An 18,979-nucleotide genomic window follows, 5' to 3' on the forward strand; every position below is an offset into this window, starting at 1 on the left:
CCACCAGTACCCCCAAGTTCTCCACAGGGCTGCTCTCTGTCACTTCATCCTCCAGCCTGTATTGATACTAGGGGTTGCCCATACTCAGCTGTAGGACCTTGCACCTGGTCCACTTCTTGAGCTTGCCTGGGTTCCTTTGGGTGGATCCTATCCCTCAGGTGTATTGACTGCACCACTCAGCTGGGTGTCATCGGCACACTTGCTGAGGGTGCACTAGATCCCTGTCACTGATGAAGATGTTACACATCACCGGTCCCAGTTCAGACCCCTGTGGGACACCACTTGTCACTAGTCTCTATCCAGACATCAAGCTATTGACCACTACCCCTTGGATGCGACTATCCAACCAGCTACTTATCCACTGAACAGTCATCAAATCCACATCTCTCCAGTTTAGAGAGAAGGCTCTTGAAGGGTTAAATTCTGTGAAACCATGTGATGTTATGATTCCATGAAACTCTGTGGTGGAGGACTACATAGCCCAGCACGGAACGCCTGCCTCCGGGCGAACTACATCTCCCCGCGCGCCTCGCCAAGCCCATCCGGGAGCGGGGAGCGCCACGCGCTGCATGCAGGGAGCTGTAGTCCGGATGGACGTTGGTCAGCCGCGGCGCCTCCCTCCGCCCGCCCCCGGCCTCACCTCCCCGCTCCGCCACGCCCCGCTCCGCGCCCCTCCCCGCGCCGCCGGGTCTCCCTTGCTAGACGGAAGCCGAGGAGGGACGAAGGAGTCGGGGAGGTTGGAGCGGCGCGATGGGGGACTCCAAAGTGAAGGTGGCGGTGCGCGTCCGCCCCATGAATCGGCGAGGTGAGACCCTCCTCCCTCGGCGATCCCCTCTCCCCTCCCGGCGCTCACGGAGGGGGAGTGTGAGGGGAGCGGGCCTGAGGGGCAGAGCGCGGCGGGAGGCCGGGGCGCGCCGGTCCCCGTAGGTGTCTGCAGGGTCAGGTGTGGGTGTCCCGGCGCGGGGGCGTGTTTGCCGGGGTGTGCGTCTCGGTAGTGGAGCGTGCCTGTGTATTTATTTGTTAATTGTTATGCACGCCTGTGTAGGTACCGGGAGCTCTGGGGCGAAATTGTATGATTCTGTGAAATCGAGCTGCTCTCACCCGTCTGCCGACACCTTTATCCTCAGCTCGCCCTGTTTTGAGGGGCTTTTTAAAGCCCCCTCCCCGCGGCGTACACCCCTCTCCACACCTCCTGCACCTGCTTTCCCGCGGAGCTGTGCCCCGTTCTCTGCTGGGAGAGCTCTTCCTTCTTCCTGCTTTCTGGGAGAAAAGTGCCTCTCCCTCTGCATTTTTTTTTCCCTACAGTAATTCAACCCACAGCTCCGTAACCCCTCTTTTTAGCCCTCGGTGGCTGAGTGGGACGGAGCTATCCAGATGACAGAGGCACTATCAAGGCATAAAGAAACGAAAACAAACAAGAAAACAGGGAAGAGGAGGCGTGAATTGACAAGAGAAGATTTCATTGTTGAGTTGGTGTGGGATTTCCCCCCCCCCCCCCAACGAAACTTGCCTAAGGGTTATGTTAATCCGGCCGTGGTCTGGGTATCTGTTTAAATGTTTATTACTTGTCTTAATTAGAAAAAACTTGTTTCAGATGATGAGGAAGCAAGTACGGAAAGGCAATTTCAGCCAAGGAATGGGAAGGTGAAGAAGGCAAAGTTCCAAGAAACATGTAGGGTGACTTTCCCCCCCCACGTTCTCATAGAAGTGTGCCAGTAATTCTTTTTTGAGGACAGAGAATCAAGAGAAGTCAGTTTAATAGCTAAAGCAAAGAGGAAGATGGTAGGGGGGGAAACCTCTTCTACAGACTTTGAAACAAAATAACTCTTTAATGCCTTTCAATAAATAAATAAAACTCATAGTCTTGACTACAGTATTTCCATACCTTTTAAAAGAAAAGTAGGGGAATGTCAAACTTGAGTTCACAATAGCTCTCAAGTCCCACAACCAAAACAGGGGAGATACAGCTGATATCCCCACAGTCTTGTGGTTAGGACAGTCAAGGATATTTTTGACCATTTTGTTAAGTTTCAGGTAGCAGTTTCAAAGCTGAGAAGGGATGCGCCTTGGTGGAGGAGATTGAGTATCAGTATAGAAGAGTTGGTGGGAGCTGAAATGGAAAGCAGCTGAAAGGTGGTGCCTTGTTTCAGTGAAATATATGAGCCTTCCTCTTGCTCATGTCCCTTTCCTGTCACAGGTCATTTCCTTGGCTGTGACCCAGACATCTTCTGACTGTGTGGTGCTCTTTGCCCTCAGGATTATACAATAATTCAGGTTAGAAAGCACCTCTGGAGGTTTCTAGTCCAATGAGCTGCTCAGAACAGGTCAAATTTAGGTTGCACAGGACCTTGTTCAGTCCAGCTGTGACTTTCCAAGGATGAGTAATGCTGCTCTCCCTCCTGGCATATGTTCTATGCATGTGCAGCCCAGAGTTTGTGCACGTGTAGTGGTCTTCATGCTGTTTCCAGCTAGGGACTGGGAAAATGTGTGGGGGAGAAGGGGTGGAAGTAAAAGGGAAAAAATTATGGAAGATGATAGATCTAGAGCAATACATGTATCTGAATCTTCTGTCTTGCTGGGGAATATTCTTATTCTGAGCTGCATTTGGGAGAATGGGAGAGTGTATCTTGTTATCACAGCTGTTTTATTTTGTATAAACTTAAAAAATATTATGGACTAGAGAGAATGGTCATAGCCTGGTTGTTAGAAAGCTTATCCAGGACTGGAGGATATTTGATTATTGATCTTTGCTGTTCCCCAGAGAGGAGTGACCTGAACCCTATGCTCTTAGCATATAGCGTGGCAGTCTGGGAGTCCCTTCTTTCTATAAAAACTGCCTTTCAGCTATTAAAGCATCCTCTTACTATGTGAGTAACACCTAAATCCATGTAAGTCTAGCCTAAAAGATCAGTATTTTTTTCTCTCTGAAGCAAAATGCCCTGGTATTGATTATTATTTTTTTTCATTATTATAATTTTTATTTTTCAGCAGAGTATTTGTCACACTCCAGATGCTCTGATACCTCAATGCAGCATTTTTGATAGTCCTAGAATTTACTGAAGCAAACAATGATTTGGATTCATTTAATGTTAAATTTAACAATTTGTGTAACTGATTTTCTGAAGAGTCAGCAGGTTGTAAGACTTCCATGGCTTTGCTCTTTGAGGCAAGAGGTGGCTTTCTTGGAAGCTCCCTAATATGCACTTTGTTCTGAGCAGTATTTGTGTAAAGTTGTGGGGCTTAGGACCTGAAGCATGTATTTGTTTTCTTCAGGATCACGAGTAATGTTCTTTCCTTCCCTCTGCACTGAAAGGCTTAAAAATTGCCAGCCTGTCAGATGGTTGCCACTGTGGAAACTTCAGCTCTGAAATACTCTCAGTGTTTACTTGTGGTGGTTGTCTTTAGGGCTTGAAGTATGAATTTCTTAAGGCGAGGGTTTATTAGGTTAATAAAAGTGGTATGTTTCGCTCTTACTAATTTATGCAGGTCATAAAAGTTTAATAGCTTCCTTGGGTGCACATTGAAGGGATTTCCGTATCAAATGGTTATTCATAGTACTTAGTTTTCACGGGAGAGTGTTGAGGGTCCTGCTTCATTCTCATGGTAATCTATAAACCAAGTTTATAGTACTAATGTTTATCAGTGAGAGGAAGCCTTTATAATTGTACTTGGGTTTCATGTTTGGTTTTTCGTTGTTGCTGTTTTTTGTTTGTTGAGATGGGGTTTTTTAGGATCTAGGTTATTTATTGCTTCAAATTAGCATCATGTCTGAAGTTGGGGGCTCTGCTACATAGCAATAGTGACTTCTTCTTTTTTGCATGTTTTCTGCCTTGCAAGCCAAGATTTTGAGTAGCATGCTATTATAGAATCATTTTGATTGGAAAAGACTTTTAAGACAATCTAGTCCAACCATTCTCGAACTACCAAATCTAGTGCTAAATCATGTCCCTTAGCACCACATCTATGCATCTTCTACATGCCTCCAGGGATGGTCATTCATCCACCTCCCTGGGGAGCTTATTCCTGTGTTTGATAACCCTTTCAGTAAAGAGGTTTATGATAAGGTTCAACCTAAACCTCCCCTGGTGCAACTTGAGACTCTACTCTTCTTGTCCTGTCACTTGTTACCTGAGGGAACAGACCAACACCCTTCTCACTCCAACCTCCTTTCAGGTAGTTCTAGAGAGACTTCTCCAGACTATACAAGTTCTTCACCATCAGAGTGGTGAAGCCCTGGAATGGGTTGTCCAGGGAGGTGGTTGAGGCCCTGTGCCTGGAGGTGTTGAAGACCAGGCTGGATGAGGCTCTGGCCAGCCTGATCTAGTGTGGGGTGTCCCTGCCCATGGCAGGGGTGTTGGAACTAGATGATCCTTGTGGTCCCTTCCAACCCTGACTGATACTATGATACACTGTCTTCAGGCACACCTCACAAGACTCATGCCTTAGACCCATCACCAGCTTCACTGCCCTTCTCCAGACTTGCATCAGCACCTCTGTCTTTCTTGTAGTGAAAGAATTAAAATTTAAGTAATTGAATACTGGTTGGTTAAATAGGATTCCTAGGCTTCTGTTTTCTTGGGTTTCTCAGTCACTGAAACATCTCCTTTTTCAGATGGAGTTTTGATAGCAGTAAGTTCTTTTGCTGTTGTATTTTGGAGTTGCAGTGGATTTCCTTTTATGAGCATTGTCAGTGTTTCGATTCACTTAGCAGATATTCAGTTTGGGTAAATGTGCAAGAGCGCAAGCCATGCCGTGGAGCAAAGCAAAAGGCAGCTGGAGGCTTTTAATTTAAGATTTATGTTAATGAATATTTTGGCTTTGGGTGATGTTGCTGTCCAGGCATCCATAAGTATGTGAAGTCCTGGTATTTCTCTGTGCCTTTTGAATAAATCCAGCATAGTGCTAATTAAAGTAGTAATTATTATCAGTAATAAAAGAATATAATTTACACTCAAAGGTATGTCTGAAGCTGTTGTGTTACTGTGCCTGACTTGGGTTAATACTTTTCTGTTTAAACAAGGCAGGAAACTAACTGCAAAAAAATGTGTTCAGTGCTTGGAATGAATTTATTGAGGAGCAGTAGAAGTGCTGGTGCTGGCACAAGGGTGGGTGGTGGCATTACAGTTCAGGTGGGGAGTGGTGGTGTGGGTGTGCCAGGCAAAGTTTACACAGTATGGGACTATAGCCTGGATTCTGGCAAAGCTAACAGATTAAACTGTTTGTAGGATTGTGGTGGAAGACCTCTAGCTGCCAGTAAACATATCTAGATTTCCTGTCATTATACCTACAGGTGTCTGTCCATGTATACATTCATCCAGACTGGCTTCTGTGTTCAAACAGGGATCTTTTTGGTGCTTGATGATAAAGATTCTGTCTCCAGTACATATAATGAAGGGGTTTCCTTTTGTCATTGTGCAAGCTTCTATACACGGTGCTATGTGCTAATTTTATGTCCTCCTACTCTTTGGAGGAGGTTGCATTTTCAGTCACTTGAAACGGTGTTGGTATTGGTGGAGGAGGCGGCGGTTGTTCTTTTGTTATTGTTTGATTGGTTTCCCACTGGAGGTTACAACAGAAACAATTCATCTAAAAATTATAGTTTGTGCAATCAGTTTTACAAGATTAATTATGGTATTAGAATGAATGAAACGGCACCTGCTGTATCCTGACGGCAGCATGCAAACCGCAGAGCTTTTCTTCGTCGTTATCCTTGTCCTACAAGACTGCCTTCAATTTTTCCTGTTTCCTAGTGATGGTTGATAACCTATGAAATAGTGTTTGTGGTATGAGCAGGGATAACCCAGAGATCTGTGACAGGGGGTGGGGGTTAAACCATGTAGAGTTAGTGTTTCATCTTGTGTTTCTCGATGAGGCAATTGTATGTTAAGAATGCTTAAGGTGTTAACAAGCTTGCTCTTCACGGCTGAAGTCTTTGAGACTACCAGTCAGTCCAATGTGGATGCCACAAGGGCAAACAATTCTTCTGCTAATGACATCTTTAGAGCTAGCCTGAAGTGCAGTATGAGATTACCTTGCTGCTCTGGTTTCATGTTTGCTTGCTCCTCCTGCAGTCAACAGAAGATCGGATAGACAAACTGAATGGTTCCACCTGGGCTTTGGGGTGGTTGGTAGCAGAGCAAACACTATTGCATTTTGATCCTGTTAACTCTCAAGCTCAAAACAAAGCAGCAGCACAGAGTTGTGCTGAATTTTTCTTCAGAGTTCTTTGCTGCATCAGAATGTCACCAGGCTGGTTTATTTGCTTGGTCTCACTGAGCAGCACATGCAAGCAGCTGAGCAGACTGTGAGTAAGGTTATGGTTCAGATACGTGGAGTGCCTTTAGTAAAGCTGTTTGTCAGGCTCTTGTCTCACAGAAAATGAAACGGCAGAAGGCAGAACAATTTATTTGTACTACGTGGACAATGTAGTGTTAACATGTGAGGAGGGATTGCTTGCCTTCAATGTGCTCACCGGTTTGTGCTGACTTACACCTCGTCATCACGATTAGATAATGTTGTGTGCTCTTCCAGATGCACTCATGCATATTTAATGGTCTTTAATTGCTGCAAACTGAAAATTTCATGAAGTACATTTGCCCTGTTCAGATATATATGTGGCAGAGAAGCTTGAAAGATGCCTGTGTAGGCTTCATGTTGGCAGACTTAAGGGGCAAGTCAAATTACTGTATTTTGTCCGGGATGCATCAATCAGTACAGCTTATGGTTAATGCCCTAAAAGTGTTATTGCACTAATTTTTCCCCCCTATTTAAGATCTTAGCATTGCTATTTAGCTGTAGGTTATTTTTATGCTTTCTCATCCCATTGGTTGTATTTTCCTCTATTTGTGTTGGCTTCTACATAGCAAAGAGAAAAGTGACTCTAAGGCAACAAATATTGGCAAGGAAAGTTGTGGACCTGTTGTGTTTGAACTTGCCTTCACATTTCGTTTTCAAACAAATAAGCAAAGCCAACAAACAGCAGTCTCTGGTTAGTTTTTTTGGTTGGCATTCATTTAATTTTGTGATAAAGGAACTTTTATGTATTTTTCAGTAACTGTTTGGATGACTTTCAGTGTTAATTGCCATTTGGGTTTTTTGGACCAAGAAGAGTACACAAAGCCAGCTATAATTTCTTATTTGGTGCAAATTGAAGGCTCAGACTGCAACATTCCAGTTCTAACCTTCAAGGGAATGTTAATCTCCTGAAAATCTACTGGCAACTTGAAAATATAAAATTTCTATTGTCTCAGTCTGTACAGGAGATTAATATGAGCTTTCACATTTGAGGCCAATTTTGGCTTGGGAGCTTAGTACATGCACTTTAAACCTTTCACATTTTATTTTTCATACCTCAGTTAGCTCTTCAGAAATTCTACAAGAGCAGACATGCTGGTTCCCATGTGCTGTCTCCCAGGGGACCCTGGGTTTCACTACAGGTGGAGCTGCCCTACATCTGGTGTGGGACTGTGAGGAATCTGTCACAGAATTTATCCTAATTGTGTTATGATGCGTCTGTGTTTCAGTGTGGTGTGGGATCAGACATTCTCTGAAAGGGCTGAAAAACTGTCAGTCATCAGAAGTTAATTTCTTGAAATGGAATTTGATGGGAAAAATTATATGGGAATAAAGGTTCTTGTGAATTGGGAAATGCTTTCCCTGAATCCATCTTGTACAGTGTGAAAAAACAGAATATATGAAGAAGAAAATACGGAACATCAAATAAGTTGTGACAGACTTTTCAGCTACCATGGCTGTTGTACTAAAAGCCTTTTTAATGCCATGGCCCCAACCACCAGTTAAAAAAAACCACAATTGCAGACAGACTTGCTTACTGTATTATCTTTAAGAGTTTTTACAGGACAGTTGGAAGTAATACCTTCTAGGATCATTGTATGTACTTCTGAAACAGAGTAACTGTAAAGGTAGGATGGCTTTTTTGGGTACTGGTTGAAAAAGCTTCAGTATCACTGCACCCCTAATGGCAGTTCAGATGTTTTCACTGGGTTTGATTCTATACCCTTCTAGGGAGAGAGTTGGGTACATCATTATCCAACCAGTGGTGTCATTAGTTACAGCTCATCTGTGAAGACAGCTCCCCAAGTCAAGATGGAGGTTTCCTAGAGATTAAAACATCCTACATTTTCCAAAATGCATCTCTTCTCCCCTTAGAATAGAATAGAATAAACCAGGTTGGAAGAGACCTTTGAGGTCATCGCATCCAAACTATCATCCAACACCATCTAATCAACTAAACCATGCAACCAAGCACCCTATCAAGTCTCCTCCTAAACACCTCCAATGATGGTGACTCTACCACCTCCCTGGGCAGCCCATTCCAATGGGCAATTACTCTCTCTGTGTAGAATTTCTTCCTAACCTCCAGCCTAAACCTCCCCTGGCACAGCTTGAGACTGTGTCCTCTTGTTCTGGTGCTGGTTGCCTGGGACAAGAGACCAACCTCCGCCTGGCTACAGCCTCCCTTCAGGTAGTTGTAGACAGCAAGAAGGTCTCCCCTGAGCCTCCTTCTCCAGACTAGGCAACCCCAGCTCCCTCAGTCTCTCCACATAGGGCTTGTGTTCCAAACCCCTCACCAACTTTGTTCCTCCAGGATTCACAGACACTCTGCCACAAAGCTGTTTAGTCCATTGCAACTTCAATGGCATTTCCTAAGACTGTTGTGGAAAATTGGCTACCTTGAGTTGATCATTACCAGAGGTGTGACTGCTATTACAGAGGGAATGTAAACTCCTACCAGTTGTTGGGAATAATAGGTTAGTCCTTGCTGAATCCACCACTGCGTGTGGTGGTATGCTGCTCCTGGTTCTGCTTTACCTGCTCTCTCTTTTGCTTGCTAACTCTTCCACCCTGTTTGAGACACATGAGATTTCTTAGGCTAGTGAAAAAGCCCAAAGTGTACAAGAGTGGTGTGAATTCTTTTAAATAAGAAAGAGGGAAATAAAGCTTATCAAAGGCATAGTCATTTGGGATTTACACAAGGCTGGTTTCAGCAAAGACCCTGTTTTTTTAAGTCTTAGAAGACTTTGGAGAAGCATAGAAAAATGCAGGGAAATGGGAAGGAAAATGGCCTCCTTCAAGCCCTACCTTGCAGTTTCACATGCAAAATAAGAAGTCTTCTGAGAGATTCTTGCTGAGTAACTTGGACAAGTGACTTGACAACTACTCTTGCACTCAGCTTTGCTGAACACTTCTCCAACTGTGAAATGCAAATGTGGAAAAGTGACTAAGATACATGTCACCCTTTTGTTGTGGATGGCACACTGTCATACTCTGAAGCTTTGAAAGCGGCCTTCTTTCCCTGTGATAAATGTGTCTTGAGATGCTGAGAGTTTGAGTGCTGCCACTGGGCAGTTTCCAGATTTTTCTTCCTAAAGCTTGCAGCATTGTACAGGGCTGTTGTGACCCAAGTGCAGTGCAGGACCCAGCACTTGGCCTTATTGATGTCTTTTAACTTCTCCTTCATTTTGTGCTGCCTGAAAAAAAATTGCTGTATATTTGAAAGAAAGAGTAATACCAAACCTTGATAAGCGAGTCCTTGCTACAAGGTGAACTAATAGATGGGTTTGGATGTTAATGCTTATCATCTTATTTTAATGCATCCTAATTCTGCTTGTTGTTCAGGGACAGCAAGTGCACTGCTTCCCAAGGAGACACTGCAACTAGTAAAAGTAAGGGTGGAGTCAGTGTATGATCATATCTGAAAGAGCAGGAAGATAATATGCTTTAATGATATTAAACATTTAATGAGGTGGAAACTATGATGACATGATTTTCATCTTTTCACCTACTAGAAGCCTTAAAGATATCAGAAATAGGTCAAAAACATGCCTTATAATGGAGCTAGAATGTGTAGGAAGTGTGCGATGTGCTATAAAAACCAAATGCAGACTGTTTCTTCAGTTTGGAGGAGTGAGTCTTTCACCAAGGTAACTGGGGTAAGTAGCCTTAAAGCTGTCTGGCTGCATGACCCAGTTTAGAGGCTGGATATAACTGTTTCTTAGGGGTTATTTCATGGGACACTGTGAACTGATATAACCATTCATCTCTGCTGGGAGAGGGTTTTCCTCTTCTGTCTTCCTCTCTGTGGAGGTATACCCAATTGTTTGCATGGCCTTTCATGTTCTTCAGGCCTTTCACTGGGCTGATATAACTGTGTGTCTGAATGCATCCATTTTTCATGCTGAATAGTTTTCTGTCAGTGAAGTAATTTAGAGTGGTAACACAGAGGGGTCTGGTGAGCACATTAGTGGTGGAAGGTGAGCAATAGGCACAGCAGCCAGAAGGAAGGACAGATGTCGCTGTTTGGCAGTAGCTGTTAGGTTGGCTCACCACATCTCCCAAAACCATGCTGTCTCTTGTCAGCAGGATGCTTAGGTAAGGGGTTTTAATGTTACCTTTGTGAAGGTGATCATCAGACAAGATGTGCTGTACTTGACACATTTCTTTTCCTCTGAGGACAGGTGACTTTAAGGAACTCTGATGTCCTGTCTGTGAGGTTCCTTAAAGGTATTTCAAAAAGAGAGGCTTGGTGAATGTTAGCCAGACCTTGAGTTCAGTGGGCAGTCATGGATGCCGAACTTGCCACCAGCACTCTCTCTTGAGATGAGCTAAAAAATGATGCTTGTACACAGAGTGGACATACTTGTGTTTCACATAAGGGATGTGACATGTAAAAAAAACTTCTTCAGTAGCTAAGAAGCAGGTCACTGCAATACAGAATGTTAATCACTAACCAGCCAGACCAAGATCAAGTAGCTTGTCAGATATGGGATGTATGAAGAATATAATTTCATCTAAGCAAGCGTGTGTTGCATATTAATGATAGGCAAATTGGCTTTCAGGGCGTGGAGAGAAATTAAAATAAACACTAGCTTCTGCAACTTGTCTGTCTCTTCCTTCTCCAAAAGCACAGTTTAATAATAGAGGAGGAGTTTTGTTGGGACGGATTTCAGTTTCATGTGACTGCCTGCTATGAGCAGTAATCTTGAGCTTTGGCTTTCTCTGTGTTTCAAGCAGCAAGAGGCTATAATGTTTCTTTCAGGAAATGAAGAAGGAAAAAAAAAGAAGAAATTTCCTCTTATTATGTTATTTAACAGTAGCAAGAAGCCAGCAAGGTGGCACGCAATAATTGGGACTGTAGTCTTTGCCGGAGAGATTTGCAGTCGGAGTTTATAAGGTGCTGTAAGGTGAAAGAGCAAGTACAGGTGACGAAGAAGGAATGAGCAGAGATGAAGGAGGATGAGGATTATAATTAACATGATTAGACAAGAGGCATATTTTGGTGATTCAGCTAAGGTAGTGAACCCTGTATGGAGGTTACTCAGCATAGCCCCTCGTCATCACAGTGTGAGGGCCTCGCAGAGTGCCTGCTGGGTGTGAGCAGTGTGTCATGTTTATAGGTATCGACATTTGGGTGCACTTCCCTGGTTCAGCGCTGGAGTGGAAGCACATAGGACTGGACTTGTTTGTGTCCAGGCCCTGTGTCTGTAGGCAGTGACTTTGATTACAAGTGGCTGTGTGATTTATTTATTTATTTTAAAGCTCTAACTCCATTTGTCATTGGGTGGATACCTTGGATGGTTGTCAGTGTTATCTGAAGCTTTTATTTTGTTTCCCCCGCCTCTAAGGCTGAGAATTCTCATACGTTCCAAGTATTCTTATTACTCATATCCCGTTGCTTAGTGTCATTTGGAAGAGTGAGGCTTTCCAGCTGACTGGGAGCCTCTGGGGAAGGCTAAGCCCTTTCCTGCATACTCACACCTAAATTTTTGTTGATGGGCCTTGAATTTCTCCAAGCAGGTGCCCCAGGACTGACAGCTGGCGTGACATGCCACAATGTCACAACAGTGGCTGGGGAAAATGTGCTGCAGATGGTAGGAACAGATTTCCCTTGGAGCGTGCAAGGCATTGAGAGAGCAAGAAGAAGAGCTGTCAAAGTGGTACCATGCCTAATGGCTCTTTCCCCAGAAGAAATTTCATACTGCTTGTGTATGCTGGTTGTCCTTCAGTAAAACCCAAGTGCTCTTTCTTGTTTTGAAAAGAGTGCTTGCTTTAAAGCTGGACAGGATCCATCCCATCAGAATATCTCTAGAAGTGGAATTTGGCAATAGTCCTGTTTCTATTCTCTAGGTGATGGGTGGCTGTCAGGCTGCATGAATAAATTTGGTGTCTGGAGGAAGTAATGCTGTATATAATCCCACTGCTTTAGGAGCAGCACTTGACACTTTCTCATTTCTTTGTAGAGCTTGATCTGCATACAAAATGTGTGGTGGATGTGGATGCAAACAAGGTTATTCTTCATCCTGTAAACACCAACCTTTCAAAAGGAGATGCCAGGTAAGATTTTTTTAAATTAGGAAGAGCAGGTTTCATAAATTGAGGATAACAACTAGGAAATGTAGGTCCTCATAGAGGGCTTTCAGTTGCAAAAATAATGTATATTTTTCCTGCAAAATAATTTCCATCATCCATAAACTGGGAAGCTGTTTGGAAACCTAGTGCTTACTGCATTGCTTCCTGCTCTGAACAATGTGTTGGCAATTAATGGGTCTGTGAACTGTTTCAGTTCTTCTCAAGTGCTGTTACAGAACAGGAGAAATTGAAATCTGCAGAATAATATGAGTGGGGACTAGTTTGGGATTAAATTAATAGTTATTCTCTCACAGTGGGCTGGTATTTATTGTGTGAAAAAGGGAATGGGAACATGCTGGTGAGGTGTGGCTCTAGGAGTGCTTTGACACTGGGGCACTACATGCATCAAAAATACATGGAACGGTGGCTAAGGGTAGGGTCCAATTTATGTCAGAACTGGCATCAGTTTGTTTATATATTGTGAAATTGGTAAGTCCTGTAATAACTGAGAACATTAAGGTTGTGGCTAATTAATTGCCTGTTTGCAAAGAGGGGAAATGAGAAAATATAGAGAATAGTATAGAATAGAATAAACCAGGTTGAAAGAGACCTGTACATATGAAACAAAACAACAGGGGTGCAGGAAAAGGCAATACCCATTACTGAACATCCACAGTAAGTCATGATCTGTTTTCTGAGTAGAAAAGAAAAGAAGTGGCCTTAAGTGTGATAGAAATGAGGAAAAAAAAATCAGTTAAACACATAGAAGACCTTTGTTTGAATGCAACATATCAGAGCTTTTTCATGTAAAGTGCTCAGCAGAAGTATTCTTTACCTGACCTCTGATACTTTAAACTTCGTCAAGCCAAGCAGTAGTAAATGGAAAAGCAAAAAGATCATCAGGTCCAAAATGTACTTTCTGTTTGTCATCAGTTGAAAGACTTATTACAGACAGTGGGACTGGAGCTTTAATAAGTTACTCCAAATCAAACAGGCTGTGTGTGGTGTTTTCATTTGTATCAATATCCGCCTCCTCCAGAAACACGTGTATTGTTCAGCTGCCAAATACCTATGTTGATTTGAGCTTTGGAAACTGCTAAAAATGGCAGGAAATGGAGATTCTCAGTCAGCCAGAGCTGTATTAAGAATATTATTCATAGTTTCTCTAAAATGTGGCAAGTAATCGAATGCTGCATAGTTTGTATTCATAAATATAAGTTTAGAAATTGTTCTTACTGCAGCTGTGAGAGAAAGCATCAATGTAAATTGTGCCTCCTGGCAAGGGAGGAATCAATTGGCAGTAATGTTGACATCCCAGACAAGATGGTGAGCCCAGTGTGAGAAACCAGTGTGCCAGCCAGAAGAATGCTTCATTTGCATGTTCACAAATACCCACTGCTAATCTAAGGCAGGAAGCAGAGTAAATTTATATGCTGTGATTTAACAGAGGGGGGGAAAGTGGATGCCCATTAACTGCATTAAAGGTTTGCCTGCAAACACTGAGACAACTTAACTTAAAAACATAGTTGGGGTACTGAGGATTTGGAACAGGGTCCCGGCTGAGAGAGTTGGGGTTGTTCAGCCTGGCTCAGACGAGACTTTAATGTGGCCTTTCAGTACTTAAAGGGGGTCTATAAGAAAGACAGGGACAATCTTTTTAGCAGGGCCTGTTGTGACCGGACAAGGGGTGATGGCCTTGAACCAAAAGGGGAGAGACTTGCTCTATGCTATATGCAAGGAAGAATATTTTTATATATGGGTGATGAGACACTGGTAAGGGTTGGACAGAGGTGGGAGAAGCCCCATGCTGGGTCAAGCTGGATGGGGTTCTGAGCAGCCTGATCTAGTTGAAGATAGCCCTGTTGACAGAATGTGGCAATACTAGATGATCATTAAAGGTCCTTTCCAACCTAAACCATACTGTGATTCTATGATTCTGTGTAATACCCATGAGAGAGGCTGTTGCTAAATTGTCTTGGATTCTGCAGCACCATCAGAGGAATCTTAAATATCAGGTCAAGGCAAAGGTTAATTTTATTATAGTTCTTCTAAGTTTGTAGGTTAATTTATTCCAAGGTTCTCCTTCTGTTCCCAAATCCATCATCAACAGCTTTGTGCTGTAAAATAATTCATTATGGTTTCAGCCTTGTCCACTGTCTAAAATGAGCTAAAGGAGTTCTGACAAACCTAGAGTGCTTTTAATTAAACAAGTAAGAGTGCATTTACAGTATTATTTACTTTTCTTTAGATCCTTGAAAAGCAGGGTAAGTTTGAAAATCTTTAAGAGCTTTTCTGCCTTTCTCATTAAGATGCCAGGGTCAGTTTAGGAATAGGGAAAAGAATTTTGGAAACCAATCTATGCTGTCACATCCCCACTTGTTGTGTTCAGCTGTGCTGTAGTAGGGAGTGACACTGGGAAAAACAGCCAATGACCTTTACAAATATGCATATTTTCCCACTTCCATTCACTGTAGAAACCAAATCTGGGAGATGGGGAGGTGTGAATAAATAGTTTCATGGGTGAATTAGCCCCTGTCACAGTTACACATTCTTATCCTGTTTCCCCAGGGTGATTCTTGCAGGCCAGAGATCAACATAATATGTCAGTTTGTCTGCAAAATCCTCAGTCAGATCAGTTAAAATGGCAAATACCTGGCATAGAGTTTTCACCTATCTCTGAGTGCAAGAGGAGAAGCAGTCTTTGGAGTTTGGAAGTGATACCCCCACTTACCCTTTTTGAGAAGTGGGCCTGTGCAAATTGCATAAGATTCAACAAGGCCAAGTACAAGGTCTTGTATCTGGGTTGGGGCAACCACCAGTATCAGTCCAGATTGGGGGGATGAAAGGATTGAGAGCAGCCATGCAAAGAAGGACTTGGTGGTGCTGGTGGATAAAAAGCTGGCTCACAGCCCAGAGGCCAGTTGCATCCTGGGCTGCATCTGAAGCAGAGTGGCCAGCTGTGCCTCTGCTCTGCTCTGATGAGACCCCAACTGCAATGACATGTCCAGCTCTGGAATCCTCAGCACGTGAAGGAAGTGGACCTTCTGGAGCAGGTCTGGAGGAGCCCACAAAAATGGTCAGACAGCTGGAACCCCTCTCTTCTGTGAGGATTCTCTGAGAGAGTTGGGGTCGTTCAGCATGGAGAAGAGAAGGCTCTGGAAGACCAGTTGTGACCTTTCAGTACAAAAAGGGGGCCTGTAAGAAAGATGAGGATAATCTATTTAGCCAGGCCTGTTGTGACAGGAAAAGGGCTGATGGCCTTAAAGCAAAAGGGAGAAGACTTAGACCAGATACAGGGAAGATTGTTTTCGCAGAGTAAGGAAATGCTGGCCTAGGTTGCCTGGAGAAACTGTGGAGCCTTTCTAGATCAGGTTGACTCTGAGCAGCCTGATCTAGTTGAAGATGTCTCCCCACTGCAGCGGGGTTGGACTAGATGACCTTTAAAAGTCCCTTCCAAACTGTTCCATGATTCTATGATTCCTTATGATTTCACATGGCTCTGGGAATGAACATGTGCAAAAGAACATCAAAAATGTACGTAGTATTTTGACAGATGCGTGGGGCCTGACTTTCAGGGACATCAAATTGTGTTGATGTAACTGTCAGTGAAACTCTTTCAGGGCTTCAGAAAAAGAGTGTCTTTAGCTGTTTGCATTAATCATTAAGGATTTTTAAAAAATCTGAATGACAACTGAGTGACCTCACTTTCTCCTGCTGAAGAGATTACTTACACATTTCTCAAGCCCCTAGAGAGTTAAGAATGCATGTGAAACACTTGCTTTCAAAAGAAGGTGGCTCTTTCCATGCAGCTTTAAAAATCAAGCATCCTCTTGTTGATTATTCCTTAACCAAGAAACAACCTTTCCTGAGACAGAGAAAGGCAGCAGTTCTTTTTTATTGAGCAATCCTTAAGAGGGCTGTGCAGGTTTCAGTAACCTGCTGGTGTACAACAGATTAATTTAAAAATCCATCAGATGACCTCCAGACCTTTGTTACTAACCTTGGGCTACTGTTGGGGGGTGGGGGGTTGTTGATTGAGTGGCGGTTGCTCGTATTAAATTGCAACTTACACCGTGTAGAAGTGATGAACCTTCCATTTACTTGCTTTCACTACATTCTTTGCTACAGAGCCGGGAGTTTTGTCACCAATTTCCCCAAGATGACCTCTTTAAATCAAAAGCTCCCTTCTGCAGGATGTGTGAATCTCCAGGGATTGGCTGGCAGTGAATAGTGTCATTAGCATGATTTGTCTGACTTTTCTGTTTGCCTTCCCTAGTCATCTGTTCTGTCTGTTGCAAAGGTCAAGGCTAAAGTTTCTTTATCAACACTGGGGTTTACTGTGTGCTACAAAGATTACTCACTGAGTTATTACTTGGTAGCTGAGGCTTGAAGGAGGGTGTGAACTCATTTTGATTTAAGGGAATAGTTAAGTCCTAGGCAACAATTGGAATGTTTATGGGAATTAAGGTTTTTGGAAACGCTCCAAATTGACATTAAATGCTCTAAGTTTCTTTATGTCTCTGGTTTCTTTCTTTGTTTGTTTTACAATTTGCAGGCATTTTACAAACAAACAAACCAAAAAAAAATGACTTTAAAAATTAGAAGTTGTTTTACAGTGAGGGTAGTGACACATCGGCACGGGTTGTGCAGAGGTGGTCGATGCCCCGATCCTGGAAACAGGCTGAATGGAGCTCTGAGGAACCTGGTGTATTTGAAGATGTCCCTTTTCATTGCAGGGGGCTTTAAAGGCCCCTCAAGCCTAAACCATTCTAAGATTCCATGATTTTTGACATGAGTTTTATTATATACTGCAAACATAACTGTAATTGATATGTAATTATGCAAGCTCAGAAATCAGTTGTGTAGCAGTAAGACCCAGGCCTATGAATGAACCATATTATTTGTCAAACAAATAATTTATTAAATCTGCCCAACAAACCACTTTTGGGTCTTCTTGTTAAGAGAATGTGCTTAAAAACAGAGTGCTGACTTCTGTATACTTTTGTCATAATTCCTGATTTGTTAGATGCTTTCCCTTTTGTTTTGCAGAGCAGAGAGATTCCAAAGACTGGCACAGGGTAAAAACTATTCCAAGAAATGAGTGCAGCTAATTGGAGCTGCTGAGTCTGTTAAACAAGGCTGAATTTTCCCTTTTCAGCCATTATATCTTTACAATTAGTGCTTTGGAATAGACATTTCAATAATTGAGTATCTTTATAAATAATTTTTTAGAGAGGTTTCCTTTTAAGGCATCTATTCCAGTCTGAAGTTTATTTTTGTGTATCCACACAGGCAGTGTTTTTGCTCATGAAGTCATGATACTTAAACTCAATTTGATTGTTTTCTAAGGAGTTCCAGCAGCATGCTCTTGTGGCCAAGAAGGCAAATGGTCTCCTGGAGTGCCTTCAAAAAAGTGTGACCATCAGGTAGAGGGAGGTTCTCCTCCCCCTCTATCCTACCATAGTGAGGCCATTTATGGAGTGTTGTGTCCTGTTCTGCACTCCCAGGTTTGAGAGACAGGGGAGTAGTGGAGACAGTCCAGTGGAGTGCTACAAAAATGAGGAGACTGGAGCATCTCTCTTATGAGGAGAAGCAGAGGGACCTGAAGCTGTTGAGCCTGGAGAAGAGCAGACAAAAAGAGGATCTTAGCAATGCTCAATCTTCTCAATTTTCTCAGTATCTAAAGGGCAGGTATCAAGGAAATGGAGCCAGACTCTTTTCAGTGATGTCTAGTGACAGGAGAAGGGACAATGGTGACAAAACTATGGCCCAAGAGGTTCCATTTGAACATGAGGAAAAACTGCTTTCCTGTGAGAATGCCAACTCCCTGGACCAGGCTGCCCAAAAATGTTGTAGAGTCGTCTTCTTTGGAGAGATTCCAAACCTGCCTGGAGGTAATCCTGGGCATCCTGCTGTGCATGACTCTGCTTTAGCAAGGAGTTAGGACTAGATGATCTCCAAAGGTCCCTTCCAACCCCCCACTATGCTGGGATTCTTTGAAACCAAGAAAGGGCATATTATTATCTTAGACTTGAGGAATTTTGTAGCCTTGCAACATGCAAGATTAATGATTTCTGCTTTGAGGAGGAACTGGGTGAAGCCCAAGTACATTTTACTTATAAAGGAATACTTTTATAAGGTTCTTCTACCATTCCAAGTGCCATTTTTTTCTGAGACAAATGACAGCCCTGGAAACCTCTTGTGCTCTAGTTCTGTGAGAAATTTTGAACTATTTCCCTTGCAATTAAAATGGGGTCACCTTTCAGAGCTTTAGGTAAGTAACGGTTACCTTGCTGTGGCCACTACTAATGATATTCCCAAAGAGAAATTTCTTCCATAATGAATTTGAAGGTTGTTGAGAGAATGAAACCAGTACTCACAGAATGTAGTGAAAAGGACCAACAAAAAACCTTCAACCTACTTGTACAGTAACTAGGTAATAAATTGCCTATTTCAGATGAACGATGGACTTCAAGCAGTTACTGGGTTGAAATAAACAGCCCAGTGCGTCAAAACTTCCTCACAGATTCCCAGCCTGGTGGGATTTGGTAGGGACTTCTGGATATCCTCTAGGCCAGCTCCCCAGAATAGGCTGCCCAGGATCTCATCA

General features: G+C 43.0%; 1 protein-coding gene across 1 annotated transcript in view; it reads left to right on the plus strand.

The window, feature by feature from the left end:
- The first annotated feature begins 689 nt into the window (after window positions 1–689).
- KIF13B (kinesin family member 13B) overlaps window positions 690–18,979 on the plus strand; it is a 140,257-nt gene continuing 121,967 nt past the window's right edge. Inside the window, exons 1-2 of the mRNA XM_054179732.1 lie at window positions 690–805; window positions 12,261–12,354. Of these exons, the coding sequence (XP_054035707.1) occupies window positions 751–805; window positions 12,261–12,354 (149 nt within the window). The 5' untranslated portion in view covers window positions 690–750. The remainder of the gene's footprint in view (window positions 806–12,260; window positions 12,355–18,979) is intronic.

Source organism: Dryobates pubescens, chromosome 3 (genome assembly GCF_014839835.1).
Source record: "Dryobates pubescens isolate bDryPub1 chromosome 3, bDryPub1.pri, whole genome shotgun sequence".
Taxonomy (NCBI): Eukaryota; Metazoa; Chordata; class Aves; order Piciformes; family Picidae; genus Dryobates; species Dryobates pubescens.